Here is a 25,218-nt window from a genome sequence, read left to right on the forward strand (position 1 = left end):
CTCTTCTTCTTCTTCTTTTTTTTTTTTTAAATATATTTTATTGATATTTCACAGAGAGGAAGGGAGAGGGATAGAGAGCTAGAAACATCGATGAGAGAGAAACATCGATCAGCTGCCTCCTGCACACCCCCCACTGAGGATGTGCCCGCATCCAAGGTACATGCCCTTGACCGGAATCGAACCCGGGACCCTTCAGTCCGCAGGCCGACGCTCTATCCACTGAGCCAAACCGGTCTCGGCCGTTCTTTTCTCTTCTTGATGTTATTTTTTCAGTGACGAACTTGTTGGTGGCAACTTTATTGAGCTGTCTGGCCTATTTGCTCCCCAAAAGACTCTTACATTGCTCTTCCGGGTTAACACCTTATGCCCTTAAGAGACTCCAGTTGAAATATGAATATTTTTGTTGCTTGGGAAAGTTACTCACTAAAGCCTTTCAAAGGACCTTTATCAAGGTACTCACAAGATGATAGAGTCCAAAGGTTGTTTCTAGAAAAATCTCAAATTTAGACAAAGGTAGACTGAATAGTCTAATGAGTCCCCATGTAAACATTATGGAGTTTATGGATTATTGATGTTCCTCAAGGGTCCAGAGTCAGGGGCAAAACTTGGGGAGGTGGCACAATGGGGGCTTGGGAAGTCTGAGGGCTATACATGTAGAAAGATGGCTTAGGAATGACAGAGGGAACGCCCACTCCCAAATAAGTAATTGGGGAGCCAGGCTGTCTCACTGTTACTCTCTCTCTTGCAATAAATAGATCATTAACAGATGAGATGCTAACCAATAGAACCTAGACCAATATGATTTAGATCAGGAATCTACCAACTTTTTCTGAGAAGGGACAGCTAGTAAATATTTTTTAGCTCTGTGGGCCATATGATCTTTGTCACCACTACTCAACTTGGCACTTGCGTCATAAAAGCAGCCATAGATAATCAGACACAGACAGCCCTTGATAGATGGATAGGGAGGTGTTCCAATAAAACTACAAAAACAGACAGGGACCGAATTTGGCCCAGGGGTAGTAGTTTGCAGACCCTTAAAGATTGCCTGGCCCTAGAAATAGATTCTCTGTGCCTTGGATTCTGCGTTTAAGCCAGGAGAGGTTACTCCTTCTATTGGGCACTGGAATCTATCCAATGACTGCCAAGTTCCTGGCAGCATTCATGCGTGGGACAATCCGGCAGAGCGACTACACAATTTTCCAAGTTTTCAAAGTGAGCCTTTTTTGCCGTTCTCTCCCGCCCCTCTAAGCCTTGGCTGTCAGCCACAGGGGCATCGACGGAGTTGTAGTGCTCATAGGTGAGCTGCGCAGGCTTCGGGGAGCAGGTGAAGGCGCAGAAAAGTTGGAGCCCAATCTGCACTGAGTGGAGCTCTCGCGCCCCAACCTTCAGGTGACCCCGCGCGGCGGCGGCGGCGGCAGCAGCGGCGGCGGCGACCAGAGCCCAGAACCCGCAGCAGCTCGGAGCGCCTCCGGCAGGAGAGGAAGCGAGTTCGGCGAAGCGTCACAGCCTCCCGAGCGCGAGCGCGGCGGTCCAGGGCAGTGGGCGAAGTGGGAGAGCGGGACGCGGCGTCTTTCTGGGCTGCCAGAGACTGTGCAGCCTGGGCCGGGTTGCCCGCGAGCGCGGACCTCGCCGAGTGCCGTTGTCTCCCCTCCCGCCGCCTGTCAACGCTGGAGGTGTGCGTGGCTGCGGTGGCTGCGGCGGCCGCGGCCAGAGCCACGAGTCGGGGCCGCCTGGGCTGCGCGTCGCTGGGGCAGCGGAGGCGGCTGCCGCGCCTGTGGCTCAGGATGCGGCCGGGGAGCGCGCTGTTCGCCCTGCTAGGCAGCCTACTGCTGCTGCGCCTGCTCTGGGGCTCGACCACCGCACCCGCTCGCCGCAGGTAACCCACCCGACTCGCTCTGGTGGCCGCGGGTTCCGTACACCCTGCCGCGCACCCTGCTGTGCGCTCCCGGGGCCCCAGTCGCCGATCCGCTTGACTGGGGCGCGCAGACTTTTGGCGGCTGCGAAGACGAGCCGAAGGGCAGCAGCGGCCTGAGGGTGGGGTGTGCTGAGAAGTCCAGGTCACAGGGCTGGATGAGTCGGGGGTACCAGAGAGGCGACACTTGAATGCTGTGGGCACCGTGTGGGCCGAGAGGGACCGGTCTGTGTTGTGAGGGCCCAAGCGTGCATCGCTCGGGGCGAGGGAGCTGCAAGGCGGGACCTGCCGTCGGGCTGTGCATCAGTGTCCTGGGCTCTCCACCCCAGCGCGTGCTTTCCCACGGTCCCGCCCGGAGCCTGTTCAGACGCCGGGGTTCGGGAGACTATCTGGGAGCCAGGGCGCGCAGGGACGTCCCGGCCAGGCAGCCAGTTTGCCAGCCACTGCTCCCCGCTAGGAGTAACAACTTAGTTTTTTTTTTTTTTTTTTTCCTGGCTTTGCAGGCTCTTGGTGGAGGAAAGTAGAGAGGCCACCCATGGTATCCCTGTAGCACTGAGGACGCTCAGGAGCCCGGGGACCCCGCCGCCTCGCGCTACAACAAACAGGTACTCCCGGTGCCCGCGGGAATGGGGTGCGGCTGCACCTGCAGGACTTGCTTTGAGTTATCTGGCTGGGATGGCACGATTGAGAGAGAGAGTGTGTGTGTGTGTGTGTGTGTGTGTGTGTGTGTGTGTGCGCGCGCGCGCGCCAAAATGTAACTCCTCACTCCCTCAATCTCCTCTGTAAAGCCTATTTCATGGGTCTAGGGGTATCCGAAAACAGCTGCACTTAAAAAAAATGGGAGCTGAATTCCCCTCTTGATCATGGTGCTTTGCACCCCCTTGGGAGAAGCAGCTCAGCCTGTCCTTATTGAGGGATTTGGTTGGATTGCCTTTTGTCTTATGCTTTAATGTGCACCAGTGTAAGAGGCACATTTGGGAGGATGGAATTCTGTGCACGATGTTGAGAATGTTTTTGTCCTTAGTAAATGGAGACTTAAAATGTTCTCTTTCACTCACATGAGTATTTTATCCATGTGCAATAATTGTTTTTTTTAATCATTTTTCTGATTATAAAAGTAATACATGCTTGGTGCAAAAAGTTAGATGTTAGAAATATATAAAAATTATATTCACTCAGAGTCCCACCACCCACCGATCATATTAAGGTTTTAGTTTGTATTCTTTCAGTAGTTTTTCCTACATAAACATATTTTAAAATATATTTAATATTGTACTTTGTATTTTGTGTTCTTTCTTTTTTCCTAAACATATTTATATTATTAAATTTTCCCCAAAGCATTGTTTTTAATTGTTGCTTAATTCATCATATGAATGTGCCGTAATCCATTGAATTGTTTCCAGTTTTAGACATTTAGATCATTTCCTGTTTTGTTTTGCTTTGTTTGCTATTAGTAATTGTATTAAGTACATTGAAGTATGTAAATTTTAATATTAAAAATTAATTCTCCAGGATGGACTGATAGAAGTTGGATTGGTAGGTCCAAGAATAAGTGTACTTTAAGTTCTAAATACATATGGCCAGTTGCTTCCTAGAAGAGTTGAATCAAATTACCTTCTCACCAGCAGAATGTACTTTGTGCCTCAGCATTGTTTTATTATTGCAATTTTATATATTGCAATATATTTTTCTTTTCCTATATTTATCTCTTGTGAATTTCTTTTCCTCTATGTAGTCTTCTGTATGTTCTTTTTTGGAAAGAAATATTTTTAAAGAGAATAAAAATAAGGCTAAATAGTTTTGGTCGCAACCTGTTGGATAAGAATATTTAAAGGTAAACATATCTGAGGAACCAAACATAATATATAATAATCATTAATATATATACTGATATGTTGATACAGGAAATAGTATTCCCTCTGACATTACTAGTAGCAGCAGTTTCTTGTTTTATATTTTTCTTTTACTTCTATGGATAATTTAAGTGCCTTTGTAATAAGGAACTCATTGATAGGACAGTCAAATATAGTGAATGAGAGTTAGGTAGAATACATTCACTGTCACCGGTGTTCTTTTTGCTATGTTTGTGTTCATATTTAAGAACAGAGATTCTTGTCAGTTCTCTCAAGAGAAAAATTATTATGTCATAGACAATATATGCCATTTATGTCAAAACACAATTTTACTTGCATTTTATAGCTTGCTTTAGCATTTTTTTGGAAATGAATTCTCCCAAAAGACCTAATTGCCTTCTTATTAATGAGTCTGTGTGCTTTGTTACCATTTACTATTCTAGCAGTTCTTTTTAAAATTTGTCTTTATTGTTGAAAGTATTACAGATGTCCCCCTTTTTCCCCACTGACCCTCCTTCCCCCCTTCCCTCCCTTCCACTAGGCCTTCACACTATTGTCTGTGTCCATGGGTTATGCATATATGCATATGGTATAAGTTCTTTAGTTAATCTCTTCCTGCTCTTGGGTCATCTTAATCTTCTGATTGCCTGACTCAAGGCTCCTGTGTAGCTTCTGCATGGTCATGAGAAGCGTCTGGGGGAGCCTGGAAGAAATCTTACGCCTCCCACAACCGTCCTTTTGGAATTTCACAGCAGATTAGAGGCACTAAGAAATCCTGGAGTTAAAAAGCTTTGAGAAAAATGTCTGCCTATACTTTGATTTTGTGCAGGATTGTGTACTATAGGCAGCCTTGCTTCCCAATGAACTGGGAGCATTCCATCTTTTTCCAAGTCCTGGTACTGTTTGTTATACTCTCTGAGGTTGCCCCTTGGGGAAAGTTTGAAAGAATGTGCTAATTATATTATCTGGTTCTAGGCCTTTTTTGAGGTAATTCTTTGATGAATTTTTCAGCATCTTTTGGCATATTTCTTTTCTGCTTGGCATACTTCTTGAGCTAATATAGGTAATTCATATTTTTTTTCCTGAATGTGGTCTATTTTATTAAGATTTTTCAATTTATATCATTCTGTAGTGTTTTTTAAAAGCTGTCTTTTAACGTATTTTATATCCCTATTATCATATATGGTTTTGATTATTTGTGTAGCAGGGGTGCAAAATTTATACTACTTGGCTCTGTAAAGAAATTATAATTTAATTTGTCCTTTTCCTCTGCCCTCTGGAATAGTTTCTCAAATTTGTCCTCTATATTACTGAATTATTTTTCTGTAGTGTCAACTCTCTGTTTTGCCCTATCTATAACAGTAAATCTATGACATTTTTATAGTTTTTTAAATTTTTTCCAGCCTGTACTTTATTACATCAGTTTACATCTTAGAAAACACTTAATAATCTTTTAAACCTCACCTCCATTTCTTCATATTTTCTTGAGAATGTGAAGCAAATGCTTTTCAAGGATTTCTTCTGTTTCTTATAGTACGTATTCTCCAAAAGTAGCATTTTCTCCATATCTTAATAATACTCTCCCCTTAACTTATAGAATCTTTTTATACGTGTTATGATTTTTTGGAGCTGTGTGTTTGTTTGTTGTTGTTAACTCTCACCCGAGGATATTTTTTTCTGTTGATTTTTAGAGGGAATGGGAGAGAGACACTGAGAGAGAAACATCCATGGGAGAGAGACACATGGATTGGCTGCCTCCTTCACGCGCCTTGACTGGGACCAAGGATAGAGCCTGCAACCAAGAACCCTGGACCCTTCAAGTCTGAGGGCCTGCACTCTATCTGCAGAGCCAAACTGGCTAGGGCGGGCTTGTTTTTAATTTAGATTTCCCCAAATGGCCTGTGCTCTCAGACAGGATTTAGAACTCCTGGTCGCCAAAAACGGTTTGGCTCAGTGGATAGAGCGTCAGCCTGCGGACTGAAAGGTCCCAGGTTCGATTCCGGTCAAGGGCATGTACCTTGGTTGTGGGCACGTCCCCAGTGGGGGGTGTGCAGGGGGCAGCTGATCAATGTTTCTAACTCTCTATCCCTCTCCCTTCCTCTCTGTAGAAAATCAATAAAATATATTAAAAAAAAAAAAAAAAAAAAGAACTCCTGGTGGTCACCACTAGGAAGCAGTTGTCCTTCTTGGAGAATAAACCACATGAAAGGCTGCACCATAGAGCCCTTAAACAAATGTCTGTTTTTTAAAAAATGTGAATTAAAAACATTGAGAAAAAATACACATAATATAAAACTTACTAATTTGAGTTATTTTATTTAATTTATTATTATTTTTTAAAATATATATTTTTATTGATTTCAGAGAGGAAGGGAGAGGCAGAGAGAGAAACATAAGTGATGAGAGAGAATCATTGATCAGCTGCCTCCTGCACGCCCCACACCGGGGATCGAGCCTGCAACCCGGGCAAGTGCCCTGATTGGAAGTCAAACCGTGACCTTCTGGTTCATAGGCCGATGCTCAACCACTGAGCAACGCCGGCTGGGCAAATAATTTGAGTGTTTTTTTAAATATACTTTCATTAATTTCAGAGAGGAAGGAAGAGGGAGAGAGAGAAACATCAATGATGAGAGAGAATCACTGATTGGTTGCCCCTTATATGCTCCCCACTGGGGATCGAGCCCGCAACCTGGGCATGTACCCTTGACTGGAATCGAACCTGGGACCCTTTAGTCCGCAGGTCTATGCTCTATCCATTGAGCCAAACCGGCTAGGGTAATAATTTGAGTTTTTTAAAAATTGTGGTAAATACAGGTAACATCAAATTTATTCATTTGAATTTATTTATTTATTTATTTATTTATTTATTTATTTATTTAATTTATTGAGGTGACATTTGTTAATGAAATTGTATAGGTTTTAGGTGTACAATTCTATAATACATCATCTGTATATTGTATTGTGTATTTACCACCCAAAGTCAAGTCTCCTTCCATCACCATTTATCCCCCCCGCTTTGTACTCTTCTTCTCTTCTCAGCCCCCTTCCCCCCTGGCAATCACCTTACTGTTGTCTGTGTCTACATCATTTGAGTTTTTAAATACTGGACCTCAAAGCTATCTTCTGCTCCCATGTCTTAGCCCAAAGGCTGTCATAAAGTGCATTTATTCATGAGTGATCCTAATCAACCTGGACTCCTGCTGCTGCCAGGAATAATGCATGAACAGTGTCACCTGAAATCTGCCACCCCCTTCATGTCCGGAGGTGTGATGGCTGATTTCCCTTCCATTCCTTTGGTGTTGCTTTATAATATAACAGAGGTATAATCTCGGGAGCCTGGAGACAGAGAGCAGTGAATGAGCTTGGGGCACCCAGTCAGCCTCAGGAAGTAGATCCTGTGTGGGAGCAGCCACCTGATTCTCTGGCTGGGCAGTGGGAGGAAGATCAAAGCCTCTATTGTTTTCTCGCTGGTCCTGCTCTGTTTCAGAGGTAAAATCTGACATCAGCTGCTGGCAATTGCTCCATGTGGTCCACATGCCCTCTTGTTAGCAGTCTTTCTTCCCAAAACCTGACAAATTTCTGAAGCAGCTGTGTAAGGTTGTCGTTTTGTGTAGACTTGTGTACTTTCCTAAGAATGGAGTGTGGAGGAGAGAGAATCAGGCACTATTGACTCTCCACTGTCTTATAATGAAAGCTGTAATAATGTTTTATGCGACATTTTCTGTTGTCCATGTTCACACTGGGATCATAACTACGAACTACAGAAAATTCAAATTAAGTGTGAACCAGGCTTGAAAAAACGGCCATACAGCTCAACAGAACCCTGCAATAGCTGACTTTCACCCCTTATCCCTTTCTTCTATCCCCACCCTCCAAATTGCTGAAGGCTATTGAATTTTACTTTTGAGAATGCTGTCATTCACTTAAAAAAATTTATATATATATATAATTGATTTCAGAGAGAAAGAGAGAGGGAGAGAAAGATAGAAACATCAATGATGACAGAGAATCAATCATTGATGGGCTGCCTCTTGCACACCCCACACTGGGGATCGAGCCCACATCCTGGGCATAGGTCGACGCTCAACCACTGAGCCATGCGGCTGGGCTGTCATTCACTTTTGAATCTTTACTTCATTGCTTTTAGAAGTTATGATACTATCCGTGTTCTGTTTTTAAAAAATCAGTGCTCTTTAAAGCTGCCTTGAGTCTGGTTTCTGAAGTAACTTGAAACGAGGCTTTACATCTTGCAGTCTTCCTAACCGGTGCCTGATTGCAGCCCTTCTCTTTCAAGGTGTAAGAGGAAGCTCTCCTCCACTTCTGCTCCGGTGTCAGTTGCCTGTCTGCCCATATTCCCTGTTTTGAAATGGGTTTCCCTGGGGCTTCCCAGCTTGTCATTTCCACCTCTTTGTTCTTGGTCACGTATGCACACCTTCAGCTGCTCTGCTGCGGTAAGAGCTGTCGGGCACAATGGTCTAGTCCAGTGGTCGGCAAACTGTGGCTCACGAGCCACATGCGGCTCTTTGGCCCTTTGAGTGTGGCTCTTCCACAAAATACCACGGCCTGGGCGAGTCTATTTTGAAGAAGTGGTGTTAGAAGAAGTTTAAGTTTAAAAAATTTGGCTCTCAAAAGAAATTTCAATCGTTGTGCTGTTGATATTTGGCTCTGTTGACTAATGAGTTGGCCAACCACTGGTCTAGGCCAGCTGAGCAGGGAGAGGGCTTCTGAATGCGGCTGCAGTCACTCTGGGCTTCTGTGGGTACATTGCCACATGGACAGGAAAGCCAGGGTGAGCTTGCCAGACAGGTGGACATGCTCTGCTCTTTCCTTTGCTTTGTGGGGTAGGTGGGTGAAGAGATCTGAGTTCATGAAATGGTGTCTGATTGGCCCCACTTACTCTGAAGGTTGTTAGAGGTGGGATTTTATTTTCTGTTATTCCCATGTGACTCCACTACTTCCTTGACAGGGTCTCTCTTCACAAAGAGGCTGGAATGTTGCTTTTTATAACTTGAAAGGAAACATTCAGCAGACAACACTGTTTCCACCCGTTTGCCAAAGTGAAGGTGGGCCCATTGAAACATAAATCAAGGTTGCCTTAATGTTGTCTGGCCTTGTGCATTAATTCACTGTGCCCTTGGTAGACATTTTCCTTGAGCCAACAGGCATTAGAATGAATTTGAAACAACAAAGAAAAGCCCGTCTGCCTGGTAGGAGGAATTATTTTTTTGGGGAGTTACAGAGAAGCACAAATATTTTGAGAGATTAAGTGCTTACAGGAAGTAGTGAGAAAAGAGGCTTGGGCATAGTGGAAAGGATATGAAGAGAAGAAAAGGAAATAAATATACCTCCTCATCTGCCAGGGACAGTGATTCTTTTTAGAGCCACTAGTCTCTTAGCTGCTCTGTGGTTTCAGAGTTCAAATGTTCCACAACCTCTCATTTGATGGGAGAAAAAAGAAGCTCTTTAGAGAGCCGCTGAGGCCATGAGCAAAAGAGGAAAATGTTCTTGTGTCCTGATGTCTTATATTATAGCTTCTTTTGCCATTAAGAAGATGGTTATTGCTGTAGTATCTTTATGTGTACACACTTAAGAAGTTAAATATATCTTGTCTATACTTTCATATTTCAAAAACTTAATTTTGTTTCATGAAGTACTAAGAATACTTTGTACATGCTATAGGTAATCAGTCATTGGGAACTTTCATTTCCATGGGCATAATGATTTCTAAAGGTAATTTTATAGGCATAACCTGTGCTTTTAAGATGATAGTAAAATAATTTCCATTACCTTGTTCGTTATTGTAAAAACACTAGAACTATCTAATATACAATTTTTAAACCACAATATTCCATAAACCCTCCAGAAGAAAACAGAAATTTTAATGGCTTTGGATTAGGTAAAGTAACAACACTAAAAGTATAATCAATATAGGAAAAAATGATAAATTATATTTTATCAAACTTTAAAATTTTTATGCTTCTGCATACATCATTAAGAATATAAAAAGAAGCCTGACCGGCATGGCTCAGTGGTTGAGCATCAACCTGTGAACCAGGAGATCACAGTTTGATTCCTGGTCAGGGCACATGCCCAGGTTGCAGGCTCGATCCCCAATGTGGGCATGCAGGAGGCAGCCAATCAATGATTCTCTCTCATCAACGATGTTTATATCTCTCTCTCCCTCTCCCTTCCTTTCTGAAATCAATAAAAATATTTAAAAAAAGAATATAAAAAGAAAAACTACAAACTGGTAGAAAATATTTGAAAATCATATAGCAGTAAAAGAGTTGTATACAGAATATATAAAGACTCTTGCAACTAGCTCAATAACAAGAAGAAAACAACACAATTTAAAAATGAGCAGAAATTTTAATAGACATTTTACCAAAGAATATATACAGATGGCTCATAAGCATTTGAAAAAAAATGTTTAACATCGTTAGTCACTAGGGAAAAAACACAGTGAGATAATCACATCCTACCTTCTATGATGGCTTTTCTAGCAACTTCACCATGTCATGGGGCGGCTCCTCCCAAGGTTAGTTTCTCCTACTGAAGATCATGACAGTAGTGCTTTGGTATAACCAAAGAAAAGTTTATTACTCACACAAGCGAAGAATTCCTGAGGTGGGGATAAAGGAGGATGGTTCTCCAGGAAAAGACCTGGAACAGAGAGAGAGTAGTGAGTACACAGCAGTTTTATAGACCCTTTATGAGTCTGTGAGTAGCCCTAAGACCTCAAGGCAGAGTTTTACATTTGATAATTACCACAAGAATGACTAAAAATCAGTATTCCTTTGTCTCCAGGAGTTGTTGAGTAAGTTCTTATTTCTTATTATTATGAGAGGCATGGGCATTCCATCCTGAGTCTTGTAGCAATTCCCCATTCAAATCACCATAATAGAGTGGAGCTGGCATCCTATTTAAGAATGTTGGTATTAGGAACTAATTCAAGATCTTCCATTCCTCGTTAAAAGATACACACAGTTATAGGAAGTGTTGAGTCTGTGTTATACAACTGAAAATACTAAACATGTGTCTGGTGTACCAAAGACTGTGATGTAGTTTAAAAGAAGGCACCAAGAAACAGACACCTCCAGTGAGTCAACCTTTAAAACCATCGTATTGAGGAAGGACAGTAGGCTTTGGCAGACAGATTTCTTTTGGCATATAGAATAGCTTGTTTGCGGCAGGGGGGGCGGGGGTGGGGGGAGCGGGGAGGGCTGGAAGGGGAAGATTAGGGTCCTCATTTTCTATGGGTCCCACTGTGTTATCCCTCTCAGTCTGGGCTCCAGATTTGAAAAGGGATAGAAGAATGGGAGTTTGTTATTAAGTGGGAAGAGTAATTCTGTTTGGGTTATATATGAGTTTACTTAAGAAGTGTGAAAAGGTTGGTTGGCTGTGGCATTAAATTGGGCTTCCTCCTTGGGACCTGTAGTAGGAGCTGAGACATGGGAGACTTTAATTTTAAAACATGAGGTCTGAGCAGCAATATATTCCTATTGTGGAAGGTCCCATAGTGAACAATCCTGAATGTGAAATCTATTTTGTGTTTGATCCATAGAGCAGAGCAAAGAGTAGAGCCATTAGCTACCAACCAGGAGTCTGTAAAATATGGACAATGAACATACTTTTTTTGAGGGTATCCTCCAGTGTTGAAATGACTGATGTTTGGGTCTCCTCCTTTATCAAGGATGTCCTGGTCATAGAATGGAAAGAAGAAGCTCTTCATTGGTTTCCAGCACATGTGATGGTGGTGCTGTCATCTATAAAATAAATTTATTCCCTTTCTCCTAAACGTAGGGGACCCTGCAAGTAGCCAATTGGGCCAAGCAAAGTATACCCTTACTTGGATCCATAGGTAAGAAGACTCCATAGACCACTGGTTCTCAACCTTCCTAATGCCGCGACCCCTTAATACAGTTCCTCATGTTGTGGTGACCCCCAGCCTTAAAATTATTTTCGTTGCTACTTCATAACTGTGATTTTGCTAGTGTTATGAATCATAATGTAAATATCTGTGTTTTTCCAATGGTCTTAGGCGACCCCTGTGAAAGGGTCGTTCGACCCTCAAAGGGGTCGCGACCCACAGGTTGAGAACCGCTGCCATAGATCATGAGAACTAGTGGCTAAGGCTTCCGTAGTAAAGGATTCACCAGATGGAATTAGTGGCATTTTTACCTGGACAGCTTTTTGGGTGGCCTCAAGGGTCTATTGCTGGGATGACTTCGTTCAGACTGGACCGATTTTCTTGTGATTGTCTAAAAGGTTTTAATTAAATGTGTAGATGGGGAGTACGTTGCTTCCAGAAACTAAATAGGCAAGTAGATGTTGGGCTTTTTTGAGAGTGCTGGGAGTAGGGATATTGACTGGAGACGGTACAAAGCAGCCTTCTGGGGATCAAATGAAGCCTCCAAATCTAACTGAGGTGCTGGATCTCTTAGGTGTGCAGTGACTCAGCTACAGTTCATCAAAGTCTGGACCACGGTATGAATATCTTATGAAATACAGGGGTAGGCAAAAGTAGGTTTACAGTTGTGAGTATGCAAAACAGAATTTATTCTTGTGTTATTATTTGTTAATTACTGTACTATTTCCCATCATCACAACTGAAAATCTACTTTTGCCAACCCCTGTATTTTCAGGGTGCTTAAAAATAGAACAAGCCCATGAGGATCCTGTCTGCATAAATGGTGGGGATATAGATATACTCCACAGATGATTTAGTGAAGCTATATTGGGATACCTCATAGATGAATGCAAATTGTGGCTGTGATGCTGGGTAAATGGGCCAGAATAAAACATATTGGCTAGATCAATAGCTCTGAGGATCTACCTCAGGGAATTTATCATTCCTAAGATAATTCAGATGGTCCCCAACCTTATGATGGTTTGACTTAACCATTTTTTGACTTTACAATGGAGTGAAAGCAATACATGTTCAATAAAAACTGGCAATAGGCTAAGCTACGATGTTCAGTATGTAAGATGTAGTAAATGCATTTTGACTCAACAATGTTTTTAATTATAATGGGTTTATTAGGACATAAAACCATCATAAATTGAAAAGCATTTATGTTCATAGCCTTATTGTGTAAGGAGTCTCAATCTCAATTGTTTTTTAAACAATTTTATTTAAAAGACTATGCTTGTTTTTTTAAAAAATATATATTTTTATTCCTTTCAGAAGGAAGGGAGAGGGAGAGAGAAATAGAAACATCAATGATGAGAAAGCATCATTGATCAGCTGCCTCCTGCACTCACCCTACTGGGGATCAAGCTTGCAGTTTGGGCCTATGCCCTGACTTGGAATTGAAGAAGTGACCTCCTGTCCATAGGCCGAAGCTCAACCTCTGAGCCACGCCACCCGGGTGTTGTTTTTTTTAATCCCCACCAGAGGATGGTTTTGTTGGTTTGAGAAAAAGAAAGGGTGGGGGGGAGAGGGAGAGGGAGAGACAGAGGGAGAGAAACATCCATGTGAGAGAAACATTGATCAGTTGCCTCCTGTATGGCCCCGACTAGGGATTGAACCTGCAGCCTTTTGGTATACGGGATGATGCTCCAACCAACTGAGCCATGTGGACAGGACTTTTGTGGGTTTTTTTGTTGTTTTTGTATTTTTATTGATTTTAGAGAAAGAAAGAGAGACTGAGAGATAGACAGAAACATCAATTTGTTGCTCCACATATCTGTGCTTTCATTGGTTGATTCTTGTATGTGCCCTGATGGGGGATCAAACCCGCAACCTTGGCATATTGGGACAACACTCTAACCAACTGAGCTACCTACAGGGTCATTGTTGGGTTTATGTTATCACTCTTGGTTATTTGTTGAAATGTGGGAGCACTAAGGAGGACACATAATCTTTGTCAATGACCTTTACATTGGCTCAAGAGTGCATTAGTTTCCTTGGTGTACTTAGAAGGTGACGGGGTAAACCATTTAGGGCTGGTTAACACTTTAGTTTTAGCTCCTGGGAATATTTGGATCATTATAGTAGATTGAAGGGCAGGAACAGCTATAAAGATGGTTGGTGCTCTTAGTGTTCCTATTAACCATTTCCTCTGGGGATGAGCCTCAGCAGGCCACATAGTGATAGTTCTGCTTCATTCAGAGGTCCCCTGCTGACACCAGGAGTAAGTTTCTTTAGGATTGTGCAGGAGGCAACAGACACAGGTGGGACGTGGGGCTTAGGGGTTGCTGGCACTAAATCAGTCATCAGTGGAAATCCAGGTGCAACTACTTTGGAAATGGTTTGATAATTTCTTGGAAAGTTAAACATAATTTGTCATGTGCTCCAGGATTTCTTCTCCTAGATATTTACCCAAGATAAGTAAAAACATGTCCACATAAATATAAACATAGTATATGAACATTTATAGCAACATTATTCATAATCATCAAACAATGGAAACAGTCCAGATGTCCATCAACTGGTGAATCGATAAACAAAATGTGGTCCATCTATACATGAAGTGTTATTTGGCAATAGAAAGGAATGAAATATGAATACATCCTACAACGTGTATGAACCTCAAAAACACTAAGTGAAAGAAGCCAGACACAAAATATTGTATGAAACTGGCGTGCAAAGCAGATCAGTGGTTGCCTGTGGCTGTGAGTGAGGGTACAGTAGAAATTGGGTACAAGGGATCTTTTGGGGGAAATGGAAATCTAAAGCTGGATTATAGTAAAGGCTGTGGAAATCTATGAAGTTACTAAATATCATCGAATTGTGTACTTAAGCTTTTTATATGTAGGAAATTTTGAGAGCAAATACGGGTTGGCATCCTTGGTTTTGTGTGTGTAATTTTATGCTGTGTGTGTGTGTGTGTGTGTGTTTCAAATATTGGAGGTTGATGAACATAAGTAATGTTGTGTTGCTGGGATATGCAGAAGATTTAAGTAGTTTTGAAGAGTGCCATATTAAAAAAGTCTTCTTAGGTAATCTACATAGTCAGCATCAATATCCTGAAGTGAGAAATAGACAAAAGGAGCAAAGTTTTCCATTAGCATTTGATTTCACTTTTTTTTCATGTTTTCTAAGTTTGCAAGTCAAGTTTAACATGCTGTTTATTTAAGATTGAGAACATCACCCAAATATGAGTACCTACAATGTGTGGGGTGTTGTGTCAAACTCAACAAAATAAAAAAGGTTTAGCAATTACAGAGCTGTTGCCATGTCCAGGTTTAACATCTTGATATTGTACGACTCCATCTAATTCTCACAACAACACAGTTTGGTAGGACTATTAATATTCCCATTTTACAGAAGGAGAAACTGAGACCCAGAGGGTTTATTCACTTGTCCCAGGCCACATAGGTGGAAGGGTCAACTGATTGACTTCCCAGGCTGTGTTCCAAATGGAGAAACAGGGGTAAGTCATTTAGTCCCATGTCAAATACAAGTGATCTTTTCAGATATATAGGGAATCGTTGGAGAGAATGGCAGGGAGTGGTCAAGAATGACTGAGACTTGCAGGGATGGAGGACCTCGGGGACATGTGGAGGTGAGACCAGGGCCATACGCTATGGTAGGAGGCAGGGGCCATCCAGAGGAGATCTTTGAATTCCTTCAGACAAAGTCAGATGTACTGAAGGCAGATGTGCAGCAGTACAGGATGCAGCATAGACCAAACACTGAGAAGGGGGCTTCAGGGGCTGGCCAGAGGCCCACGCCCTGCTGTCCGGGCTGAGGTTTAGCTGGAACAGCCAGGCCAGTCATTCACGTAGTTTTGCCCTTCTCCCTGGGTCACCAGAGGTGGCTATCTGGTTGAGTAGGTGCCTGCACCAGGGCACAACATCTGTTTCTGTGTGGTGGCATCTGTTGTGAATATTCCCCTGTGCAGATGATGGGCTGAAAAAGGAAGGAAATGAGAAACCAAATAGGAGTCAGGCCTGAGTTAAAATACACATAATAGGAGTAGGTGGAGATTTAAGGAGAAACATGAGGAATTTGAATCCTTGTCTTGGTAATTCAGTGGAATTTGGGGTGAGAGGAACCTGGTCAAGGTCTTGGGTGCGTGCAATTATGTACTGTGTTAGTCTGCTATGGCTGCTGTAACCAAGTACCACAGACTGGGTGGCTTTACCAAATAAATTTATTTTCTCATTAATTTTTATTTAATTTAGTTTCAGAGGCTAGAAATCTGACCTTAGAGTGTTGGCAGAGTTAGTTCCTTCTGAGGGCTGTGAGGGAAGGAGCCGTTCTAGGCCTTTCTCCTCAGCTTTCAGATGATCATCCCTGTTTCTTCACATGGTCTCCCCCATCTGTCTCTGTCCCCATTTCCTCTTTTTATAACTTAAGTATTTCTCTGTAACTTACATACCCCTTTAAAGGGCCTATCTTTAAATAAGGTAACATTCTGAGGTACTGGGGGTTAGGACCTCTATATATGAATTTTGGTGGTAGGAGAACACAAGTCAGCCCACGATGCTGAAACATAAACAGATCTAACTTGGCTCATTCTGAGGAGTCATATAATGGAGCTGGCCTGCACTTCCTATGAGCTGGGTTAGTGTGTGTTGTAAGGTGGGAGGGTGACTTTCATGGGAAGAATCCTATGATGTAAGTCGAGGTGGCAGATCTTAACATAGTTTTGGAAATTCAGATTTTCTTAAGGTGAGTGTAACTTTTATGAGAAGCTCAGATTTGGGGGAACCTTGAGACTTGGAGATAGCATGGCTTAAATGGTTTTATTTCATAGTCACTTTTCATGCCTCTGTTCAGCCAAACATGCTTAGCCGAGAGTTTGGACATGCTAGAGCTGTATGACTTCATGTGCCCACTTTGTTTTCTTGAGCAAAACAATGTCTTTATTTGTAATTATTTTCTCTTTCACATGCTATTATAAGCCACTCTAAAGTGATTTTTAAGTTGTATTTTTTAAATTATATTGTTTTCTGATTATAAAAGTATTATGAATTCATTGTAAAATTCATTGTAACAAAAATGAAAATTACCTATTATCTCGCCATTGAAAGATAGTTTATTAATTTGATCATAGGGTTCTATTTTCTTCAAGAATATGTGTATGTATGCACTTAATATAGGTGAGATTACATTCCCTGCATTGTTGCCTTCCCAGATCCTTCTCTAGTGTTCATAGGCATCTTACTCTGCACCCTCACACTTGCTCTTCTTTCTGCTCCTTTCCACCTGGCTGATTCCTCAGCTCTTCCCTGGAGATCTAGCTCAGCTGCCCCTTCCCTTGGGAAGCCTTGCCACTGCTTTTCCTCCCTATTTCTAACTTTCCCTCTGTGTTTCTCTGGCATCACTCATTATCACACTTGAGTAAATTAAATTTTTATTTGCTCATCTCCTGGGGAGACTGAGATCTATGTGCTGGCAGTGGCTGCCCATCATTTTTGTATTTCCAACATTTACTGACTGTCACATCACAAATGAAAACAAATATTCATTGGATGAATGAGTGAGTGAATGCATGCATGAAAATAGACTAGGATTTATAATGCACTCCAGCTCTACTGAGAGAAAACAACCATCATGGCAATTAATGATTGGGCCAGGGTGTGGGAGGGGAGGGGCAGGAGTGAAGACAGCTCACATTCAGCCACAGTGAGACAGGCCCAGCCAGACGCTTCACACATATTGTTTGCTTTATTATCATGTCAACCTGTGGAATATGTGTTAGAGTATTTGTGTTATAGCATTTAAAGAAATGGACATTCAGAAAGATTTAGTCACGGGACTAGTAAGTAAGGAAAACGTGTAGGGATAATGCTAAAGTTAATAGAGCTGAAAATGAAGTCAAAACAATGCCTTGAAACACTTTGACAGTAAGCAAAATGAGCTTGTTTCTTTTCTTTGTGCAAGGAGAAGGCATAGAGAAAACCTTCCTGCTGATCCCATGCCTTCTTGGTCTGCTTTTGGTTCAGACTGCCCTCCTACAAGGTGTCTGGTTTTGTCTCCATGGGGCAGGCAGCAGGAAGGGCCTCCTCCCCTCCCATACAGCCTCACCTTTGATTTGTACTAAAATTGTGAAATACATCATCCAGAGCCTTCCTTCCTCACCGCAAGCACCCTGTGCTCCTTGGGCCACCCACCACCTTGAGGTGTGACTGTTTCCCACCAGTTTTCCAGGTTCTGCATTGAAGCACCACACCTACTCCTGACTTCTCACTGCTTCTCCTCGTATTTTGTGTCCTGTGTTCTCCACCATCAACATTTCCTTTTCCATATCATACCCATATGGTTCTGTGCTATGCCATCCATCTCTTGGCAAACAGTGTCATATGTCTATTTCCACAAAGGGGTTTCTGCAGGATTCTAGCTCAGTGTTGGGGTCCTTGCCAGCTCTTCGGGAGTCTCTGCAGGATCCTGTCCCTCCCTGGGAAAGAATGAATCTGAAATCATAGAATTTCAAATGGGTTGGTGGATCTACTAGAAAACATAGACCCCTGCAAGAGCCTCTTACACCTATCAGACTGTATTCTGAATACTCTTTGTGGAAGGCACTTGGCCTATCACATAAGAGCCACGCATAGCATTTGAAAAATGAAAACTACATGATGAGATGTGCTCTTTCGATACATAGTGTGGAAGATAGAGCTTCTGAAGTCAAACTCCTTTGGAGACTGAATTCCGAGTTCCAGAGATGTGGGGGAGGAAAGACTTCCTTCTGTCTTGCATCATTATGCTCTCTCATGCCTCAGGGAGACCAGAGCTATGGGCTTTCATAAGTCACCTTGTGGGGAGACTTCCAGGTTTACTTCTTTCTCAAGCAATAATTGATCTGGTAATAGCTTCTTGAGCACTTAAATTCAGAGGCAGAAAGATAAAGTGCTAGTCAAGGTTGTCCTCTTTTCACGAGTAAGTGGATTTCCAGGAGACCAAGACACCAGGCTATTTCCAAAGGCAAAACAGACTTTTGTTGGACTAAAGGGATAAAGGAAGAAAGGCAAGTGCAAGGCATCCCCTTTTCAATAGGTGAGTGCCCAGATGTTGCCTAGAAAGAGTGACCTGACTCCAGTTTTCAGTATCATCTTTGGAAATCCGCCGTCACTCTGTCCATGGAGGAGCGGGCCATGTACAGGAGGACCTTGGGTGAACACAGATTCAGCTGCTATCCTTACATGCTTTTACCTGGACTCCCTCCATGACCTTGATTTATATGAAGGAAATCTCCTCACCACCTCTAATTACAATACTGTAAGACAAAGCTGCTGATTTTTCTTCTATGATTTAACCTCATGCCTTGATGGGCCATCCCACTGTGGAATAGGCCTGCTCTGCCATCATTTGACTTTATCCTTATCGGCACAGGTCTCACTAGCTCCACGTTTGAAGACCTTGGTGGCTTTGGCCTGGAGCCAGGTGTGGTCCCTGGCCCACAGCATCAGCATCCCTAGGGAGTTTGTTAGAAATAGAGATTCTCAGGCCTCGCCCCAGACTACTCAGTGAGAGACACTGAAGTTGAGACCCAAGCCTTCCACGTGGTTTGGATTCATGCTGACATCTGAGAACCACCAGCCTGGAGCACCTCATTCTTAAATGCTAGAGGTTGGAGGAAGGCATGGTCACTCTACGTTATCAAACCATAGCATTCAACATTACTCTTTCCCTCTCTCAAATATCCTCTTTTCACACCTAGAATTTTGACTGTACTCGAAGATGGAGTCTTTTGTATGAGGATTAGTGAATATGTGGACAAAGTTGGGAACAAGTTTTTGAGTAATGGGCCATGTCTTTCTGGGTAGCGGGGCCTCTGCCTATCTCCCCTCAGGCCTCACAACTGCAGTGCTTCAGGCCAGCTTCACCTGCAGGTCTCTCCTGATCTTTGCCTGGGGGCTGCTCTGGTTGCCTGAGTCACTTCGCCCACTTACAGCATGCCCGTGCCCAGTGTGTGGGAGAATGAACTGCCCTGGGGGAAGCCATCAACTCCTGACTGACAAGAGTTGGCTTTAAAGGTCTCAGCTGTTTCCACATGGGGAGGGGAAACAGCTCTCCAAGACTGTTCTCCCCTCTCCCGAGGGTTTGAACTCCAGTTACCCAGTAGCCAAGGTAGTAACTTGCTTGGTAATACACATTTTATTAGCTGTATCTCCTTCTGTGTCTGTTTTTATTTTTAAATTTTCAATAATAGTTGACATTCAGTATTGTTTTCTATTAGCTTTAGGTATACAGCCTGGTGGTCACACATTTATATAACTTACACAGGGACCCTTCCCCCGGTATTTCCAGTTCCCACCTGGCACCATACGTAGTTATTACGGTATCATTGACTGTATTCCCTATGCTGTACTTTACATCCCCGTGACTGTAATTGCCAATTTGTTCGTCTTCATTCCTTCACATTCTTCACCGATGCCCCTAACCCCCTCCTATCTGGCAACCACCATGAGTCTGTTCTCGGTCTCTGTTTTAATTTTCTCTTCTTCCCCCTGTTGGTGAGGGAGGGATTCCTGCTCTGGGCTCATGGAGATGACCAGACACAGCCCCTGACTCAGGAGAGAGGAGATGGACAGCAGTTTATTGGCTACATATACTCAGAGCCTAGGGGAGGAGGACACTGCATGTCACACAGGGCTGCACAGGGATTGTACTTGGGAACATCATGAACCAGCAGGGGCTGTGGGAGGCAGGCTTTGTAGAGCCAAGAGCGTGGGGTGCCCAGAGGTTCTCAAGAGAGGATGTGATTAATTTGTTTGAATAATTCCATGGCCTGGCAGGGAACTGAAGCCCCTACACAGGGATAGACAGGAAGTGTGCCTGGTCCTGTGACAAGGATTCTTTGGCTAGGGCAGTGGTCGGCAAACTGCGGCTCGCGAGCCACATGCGGCTTGTGAGCTGCGGTTTGCCGCTCTGTTGACTAATGAGTTTGCTGACCACTGGGCTAGGGGACCTCATCTGTGGGAGCAGGATGAGGAGGGGGGCTTATGATTGGGCCATTTGAGGTTTCCCTGATTTTCCCTAATGTCAAAGTACATATAATATTGGGCCCCAGTTTAGACCTTATTCTTTAGGTCTCACTCCCCTCCCATCTTATCTGGACTCATCTCCCAAACAATCTATTTACATTTCATTCCTTGTCTCATGGTCTGCTTCTTGGAGAACCTGAACTAAGACAACCATATGTAGATATCAGACATGTCCTGCTACCAGAGCACTTATATACTGATCAGTAATTTCCATAATTTCTGAAAGTCATTTACTTTATAAAATATTCCTAAGTTATTACTTCAGTTTTAAGTCTCAAATAACTGGTGGCAAGATGAGGTAGTTCTTCAGATCACCACTTATTTATGATAACACTGGTGATATAGTATGTTACTAGAGGCCCGGTGCACAAAATTTGTGCATTGGGGGGGTGTGTCCTTCAGCCCAGCCTGCACCCTCTCCAATCTGGGACCCCAAGAGGGATGTCTGACTGCCCGTTTAGGCCCGATCCCACCAGGACTGTTGGCTCCCAACTGCTCGCTTGCTTGCCTTCCTGAATTGCCCCTAACCACTTCTGCCTGCCAGCCTGATCACCCCCTAACCACTCCCCTGCCAGCCTGATTGATGCTTAACTGCTCCCCTGCCAGCCTGTTTGCCCCTAACTGCCTTCCCCTGCAGGCCTGGTCACATATAACTGCCCTCCCCTGCAGGCCTGATACCCCCCAACTGCTCTCCCCTGCAGGTCTGGGTTCCCCCAAACTGCCCTTCCCTGCAGACCCAGTCACCTCCAACTTCCCTCCTCTGCCGGCCAGGTCATCCCTAACTGCCATCCCCAGCAGGCTTGATCACCCCCAACTGCCCTCCTTTGCAGGTATGGTCCCTCCCAACTACCCTCCCCTGCTGGTCATCTTGTGGTGGCCATCTTGTGTCCACATGGGGGCAGGATCTTTGACCACATGGGGGCAGCCATCTTGTGTATTGGAGTGATGGTCAATCTGCATATTACTCTTTTATTAGATAGGATAGAGGCCTGGTGCATGGGTGGGGGCCAGCTGGTTTGTCCTGAAGGGTGTCCCGGATCAGGGTGGGGGTTCCCTTGGGGTGTGGGGCGGCCTGGGTGAGGGGCCTGTGGTGGTTTGCAGGCCGGCCACGCCCCCTGGCGACCCAAGCAGAGGCCCTGGGATCTGGGATTTGTTTGTCTTCTACAATTGAAACTTTGTAGCCTGGAGCAGAGCCAAGCCTTCTGCTCGCTCCGTGGCAGCAGCCATTTCTGTTGGGATTTATGTATCTCCTATAATTGAAACTTTGTAGCCTTAAGCGGAGGCCAAAGCAGGCCAGGGCTGCAGAAGCTTGGCTTCCTCCATCGCCGCGGGCAACCCTAGCCTCCTGCTCTCTCCAGCTCAGTGGCTGCCACAATTTCTGTTGGGATTTATTTATCTTTTATAATTGAAACTTTGTAGCATTGAGTGGAGGCCTGAACTGGCAAGGGCAGGCAGAAAGCTTGGCTTCCTCCATTGCCAGGGAAACCCAAGCCTCCCTCCTGCTCTTTGTGGCTGCGGCCATCTTGGTTGGGTTTATTTGCATATTCCCTCCTGATTAGCTGGTTGGCGTGGCTGGTGGGCATGTCTTGTGGGTGTAGTGGAGTGATGGTTAATTTGCATATTACTCTTTTATTAGATAGGATATCTTTCTAAAATAAAAACAACAAATTAATACTTGGTAGATATAAGCTGCAAGTAAAAAACGGAGATATTGAAATAACTATGAATAAGTAGAATAAAAAAGAACTCTCTTCTTAGACCTGTCAAAATGTCTGCATAATGAAAATCCATTTTTCATCTTCTATAATTGACAATAGGGCAAAATCTTAAAATGAATACATTAATAAATGACAGACACACACACACACCATTTGAGGATTGTAGGAAGAATTAGAATATAGTGTCTGTCACAATGATAATCAGGCAAAAGCAGAACTTGGAAATAATGCTGTAAAAGTTGTTAAGGGTACTATATCAGTGTAAAGCATGTGAGGGTGATGGGGTAATGTGGTTTCAAGGCATGAGGTAGGGAGGTATAAGAATGACTGTAGCTGAACAAAAGAATCCAATGAAAGTCTGTTATATCTCTTGACTTTGGATAATCTTGTTGTAACTGGCACAGAGTAGAAGCTCAATCAATACTTGCGATTTCTGTACCACTTTACTTATCTCTAAAGGTCCTAGTACAATACGTATTGTGTCGTTCTGAAGATAATTTCAGACAAAGATGTAAGATTCCTTTTAAGATGATTGCTCATGTATTTTGGGATCCATTACAGGGGCCCGAATGCTCTTGAACAAGTGGTCTGTTTTGGTGTGCATAGTACAAAGGGGTGGAGGAAGGTGTCCCTTTCCTGCAAATGTCACATTGTTCTAGCGCTGCTGTTATTCTATTCTCAGCAGAAGAAAAAGGAAGAGTATCTAGAGAACAATGCAGGTAACAACCAAAGAGAAACTAGAAAGTGGAGAGAAAAACTTCAATGTGCCCAGAAGATTTTTCATTCATTTCAAATGTGTATTTAGAACACCTGTATCATATCACACATTGCACTAGGCATTTAGGGAACCAGACAGTCCTTGGGTCTCTGTCCTCATGCAACTGACAGTGCAGTTGGGGGAGGGAAATGTTAATCACAGGACCCCCGTAATAGGAAGTCATGTGAAGGAAAATAAAATAGGGCGCTATGAAAACATATGACAAGGGGGAATCCACCCTGGAGGATTTGAGAAGGTTCCCCTGAGAAGATTATTGGGCTTTAGAAAACAGAAATGAGCAGTTGTACTTACAGTCAATTTCACAGGCTTCTGCTTATGTTTTATGGGGCTGGAATTTGTGGGATGGCTGCTGCTTCTGGTTTAGTTTCAATATTTCTATCTAATTACTTGCTTATTTGGCTGCATAATATATCAGGCACATATTTTTTGCTACCGAACACTCTCTGCGTCTCGTTGTCTCTGGCATTGCCAAATGAATGGCAACAGGGTTCCATTAAGAACGGCTCCCCTGTACATTTATTTCCTGTTGTGTTGAAAGGGATTTTTATCATTTTCCAGTCGGCTCTCTTCAAAGTGAAATTACCACTGTCCATCATCCTGTCTAGTCCAAATTGTTAAACAATTTCTATATTTTCTATCATTCCCTTTTCTGTCTCTTAGCATGCTTAATATGGCTTGTGGGTGTGTTTTTTGTTTGTTTGTTTTTGGAAAAATTTAGCCAAATTTAGTGGACTTGAAATGGTGTTGAATCAATCAAACCCAGGCATTTTAGATAATTTTTAAGTACTATTGACTGTAAAGACATAGATACAGCACTGTCATTAAAGTGGGAGAAGATAAATGGTTTTCACTGAGAGTCAGCCAAATAGTTTTCTTACAGTCCATTTCACTAAGTGTTTAGAATGTGTATTACCTGATTAATCAATGTGTCGGGAGCCATACCCGATATCAATGCATTTTCCTCGTTCAGTCCCAGGATGGTGGTAAGGGAGGAGCAGGATTATTGAAGGTTCCGTTTGCGATGGAGTAGCACATTATCCACCATTAATGATGAAGGTAGCTCTTGGCTACCATTTGGCAAAGAGAAGATCAGTGCTGTGGGAAGACAGATAGAGATACATAAATTTTGTTTTTCTGATTCACAGTAATTGTCTCTGTAAAACAATTCTACTTGTGGGCAGTTGCTTTAGGGAGAACTTAGAGCATAAATTTAATATGTTGGAAATTAAAAATCATATTCCATAAAAGTTTTAGAATAGTAGAATCTTTCAAATGTGAGGTTTGTCCCAAAGTTTTTTCTTGTTTTTAAACTTGTTTTGCTTTTAAATAGCAAGTTTCTCCTCTTGTGGCATGATGTGAGACTGTTCCTATTGGTTGAAAGATTGTGTTCTCCCCCCTGGCTGGTGCGGTTCAGTTGGTTGAGCATCCTCCCGTGCACCAAAAGATTGCCAGTTCGATGCCTTGTCAGGCACATGCCCTGGTTGCAGGTTCAGTCCCTGGTCTGGGTGTATAGGGAAGGCAACCAATCAATGTTCATATATATATGAACATTGCAGGAGCTGCCAAGCTGTGATGACTTGGCAGCTGCGGTTTTTGGGTGACGCACCCAGAAGCAGAGAGGAAGGAGCGCAATCCAAGGTGCGTCACAGTGCGTCACTCGAGAACCACCCTCTCACAATCTGGGACCCCTGGGGGATGTCGGAGAGCCAGTTTCGGCCTGATCCCCGCAGGCCAGGCCTAGGGATCACACCTGCCGGAGGGACCCCGTGCACTTTTCAGATGTCCTTTGAGCCCCGGCCAGGGAGGGACCGAGTGAGGCTGGCTCCAGGGCATGTCCAGCCCGTCTTGCCCAGTCACACCCTGCCGGCCACCTTCTAATTAATTTCCTTTCAATGTGCATGAATCTGTGCACCAGGCCTCTAGTAAATTATGTAATATTATAATTAATAAATCTATGATCAATTCTGAAAAGGAAGCTATAAAGGAAGCTTTGTAGAGCCTTTAAATTTTTCC

At 43.3% G+C, this 25,218-nt stretch overlaps 1 protein-coding gene across 1 annotated transcript in view; it reads left to right on the forward strand.

Moving 5' to 3' along the window:
- Positions 1-1,787: 1,787 nt before the first annotated feature.
- ST8SIA6 (ST8 alpha-N-acetyl-neuraminide alpha-2,8-sialyltransferase 6) overlaps positions 1,788-25,218 on the forward strand; it is a gene marked incomplete at its 5' end in the record, with an annotated part of 153,273 nt that continues 129,842 nt past the window's right edge. The window contains 2 exons of the mRNA XM_080664368.1: positions 1,788-1,879; positions 2,419-2,520. Of these exons, the coding sequence (XP_080520494.1) occupies positions 1,788-1,879; positions 2,419-2,520 (194 nt within the window). The remainder of the gene's footprint in view (positions 1,880-2,418; positions 2,521-25,218) is intronic.

The sequence above is a fragment of the Plecotus auritus genome (genome assembly GCF_963455305.1).
Source record: "Plecotus auritus genome assembly, chromosome: 1".
NCBI classification, from domain to species: domain Eukaryota; kingdom Metazoa; phylum Chordata; class Mammalia; order Chiroptera; family Vespertilionidae; genus Plecotus; species Plecotus auritus.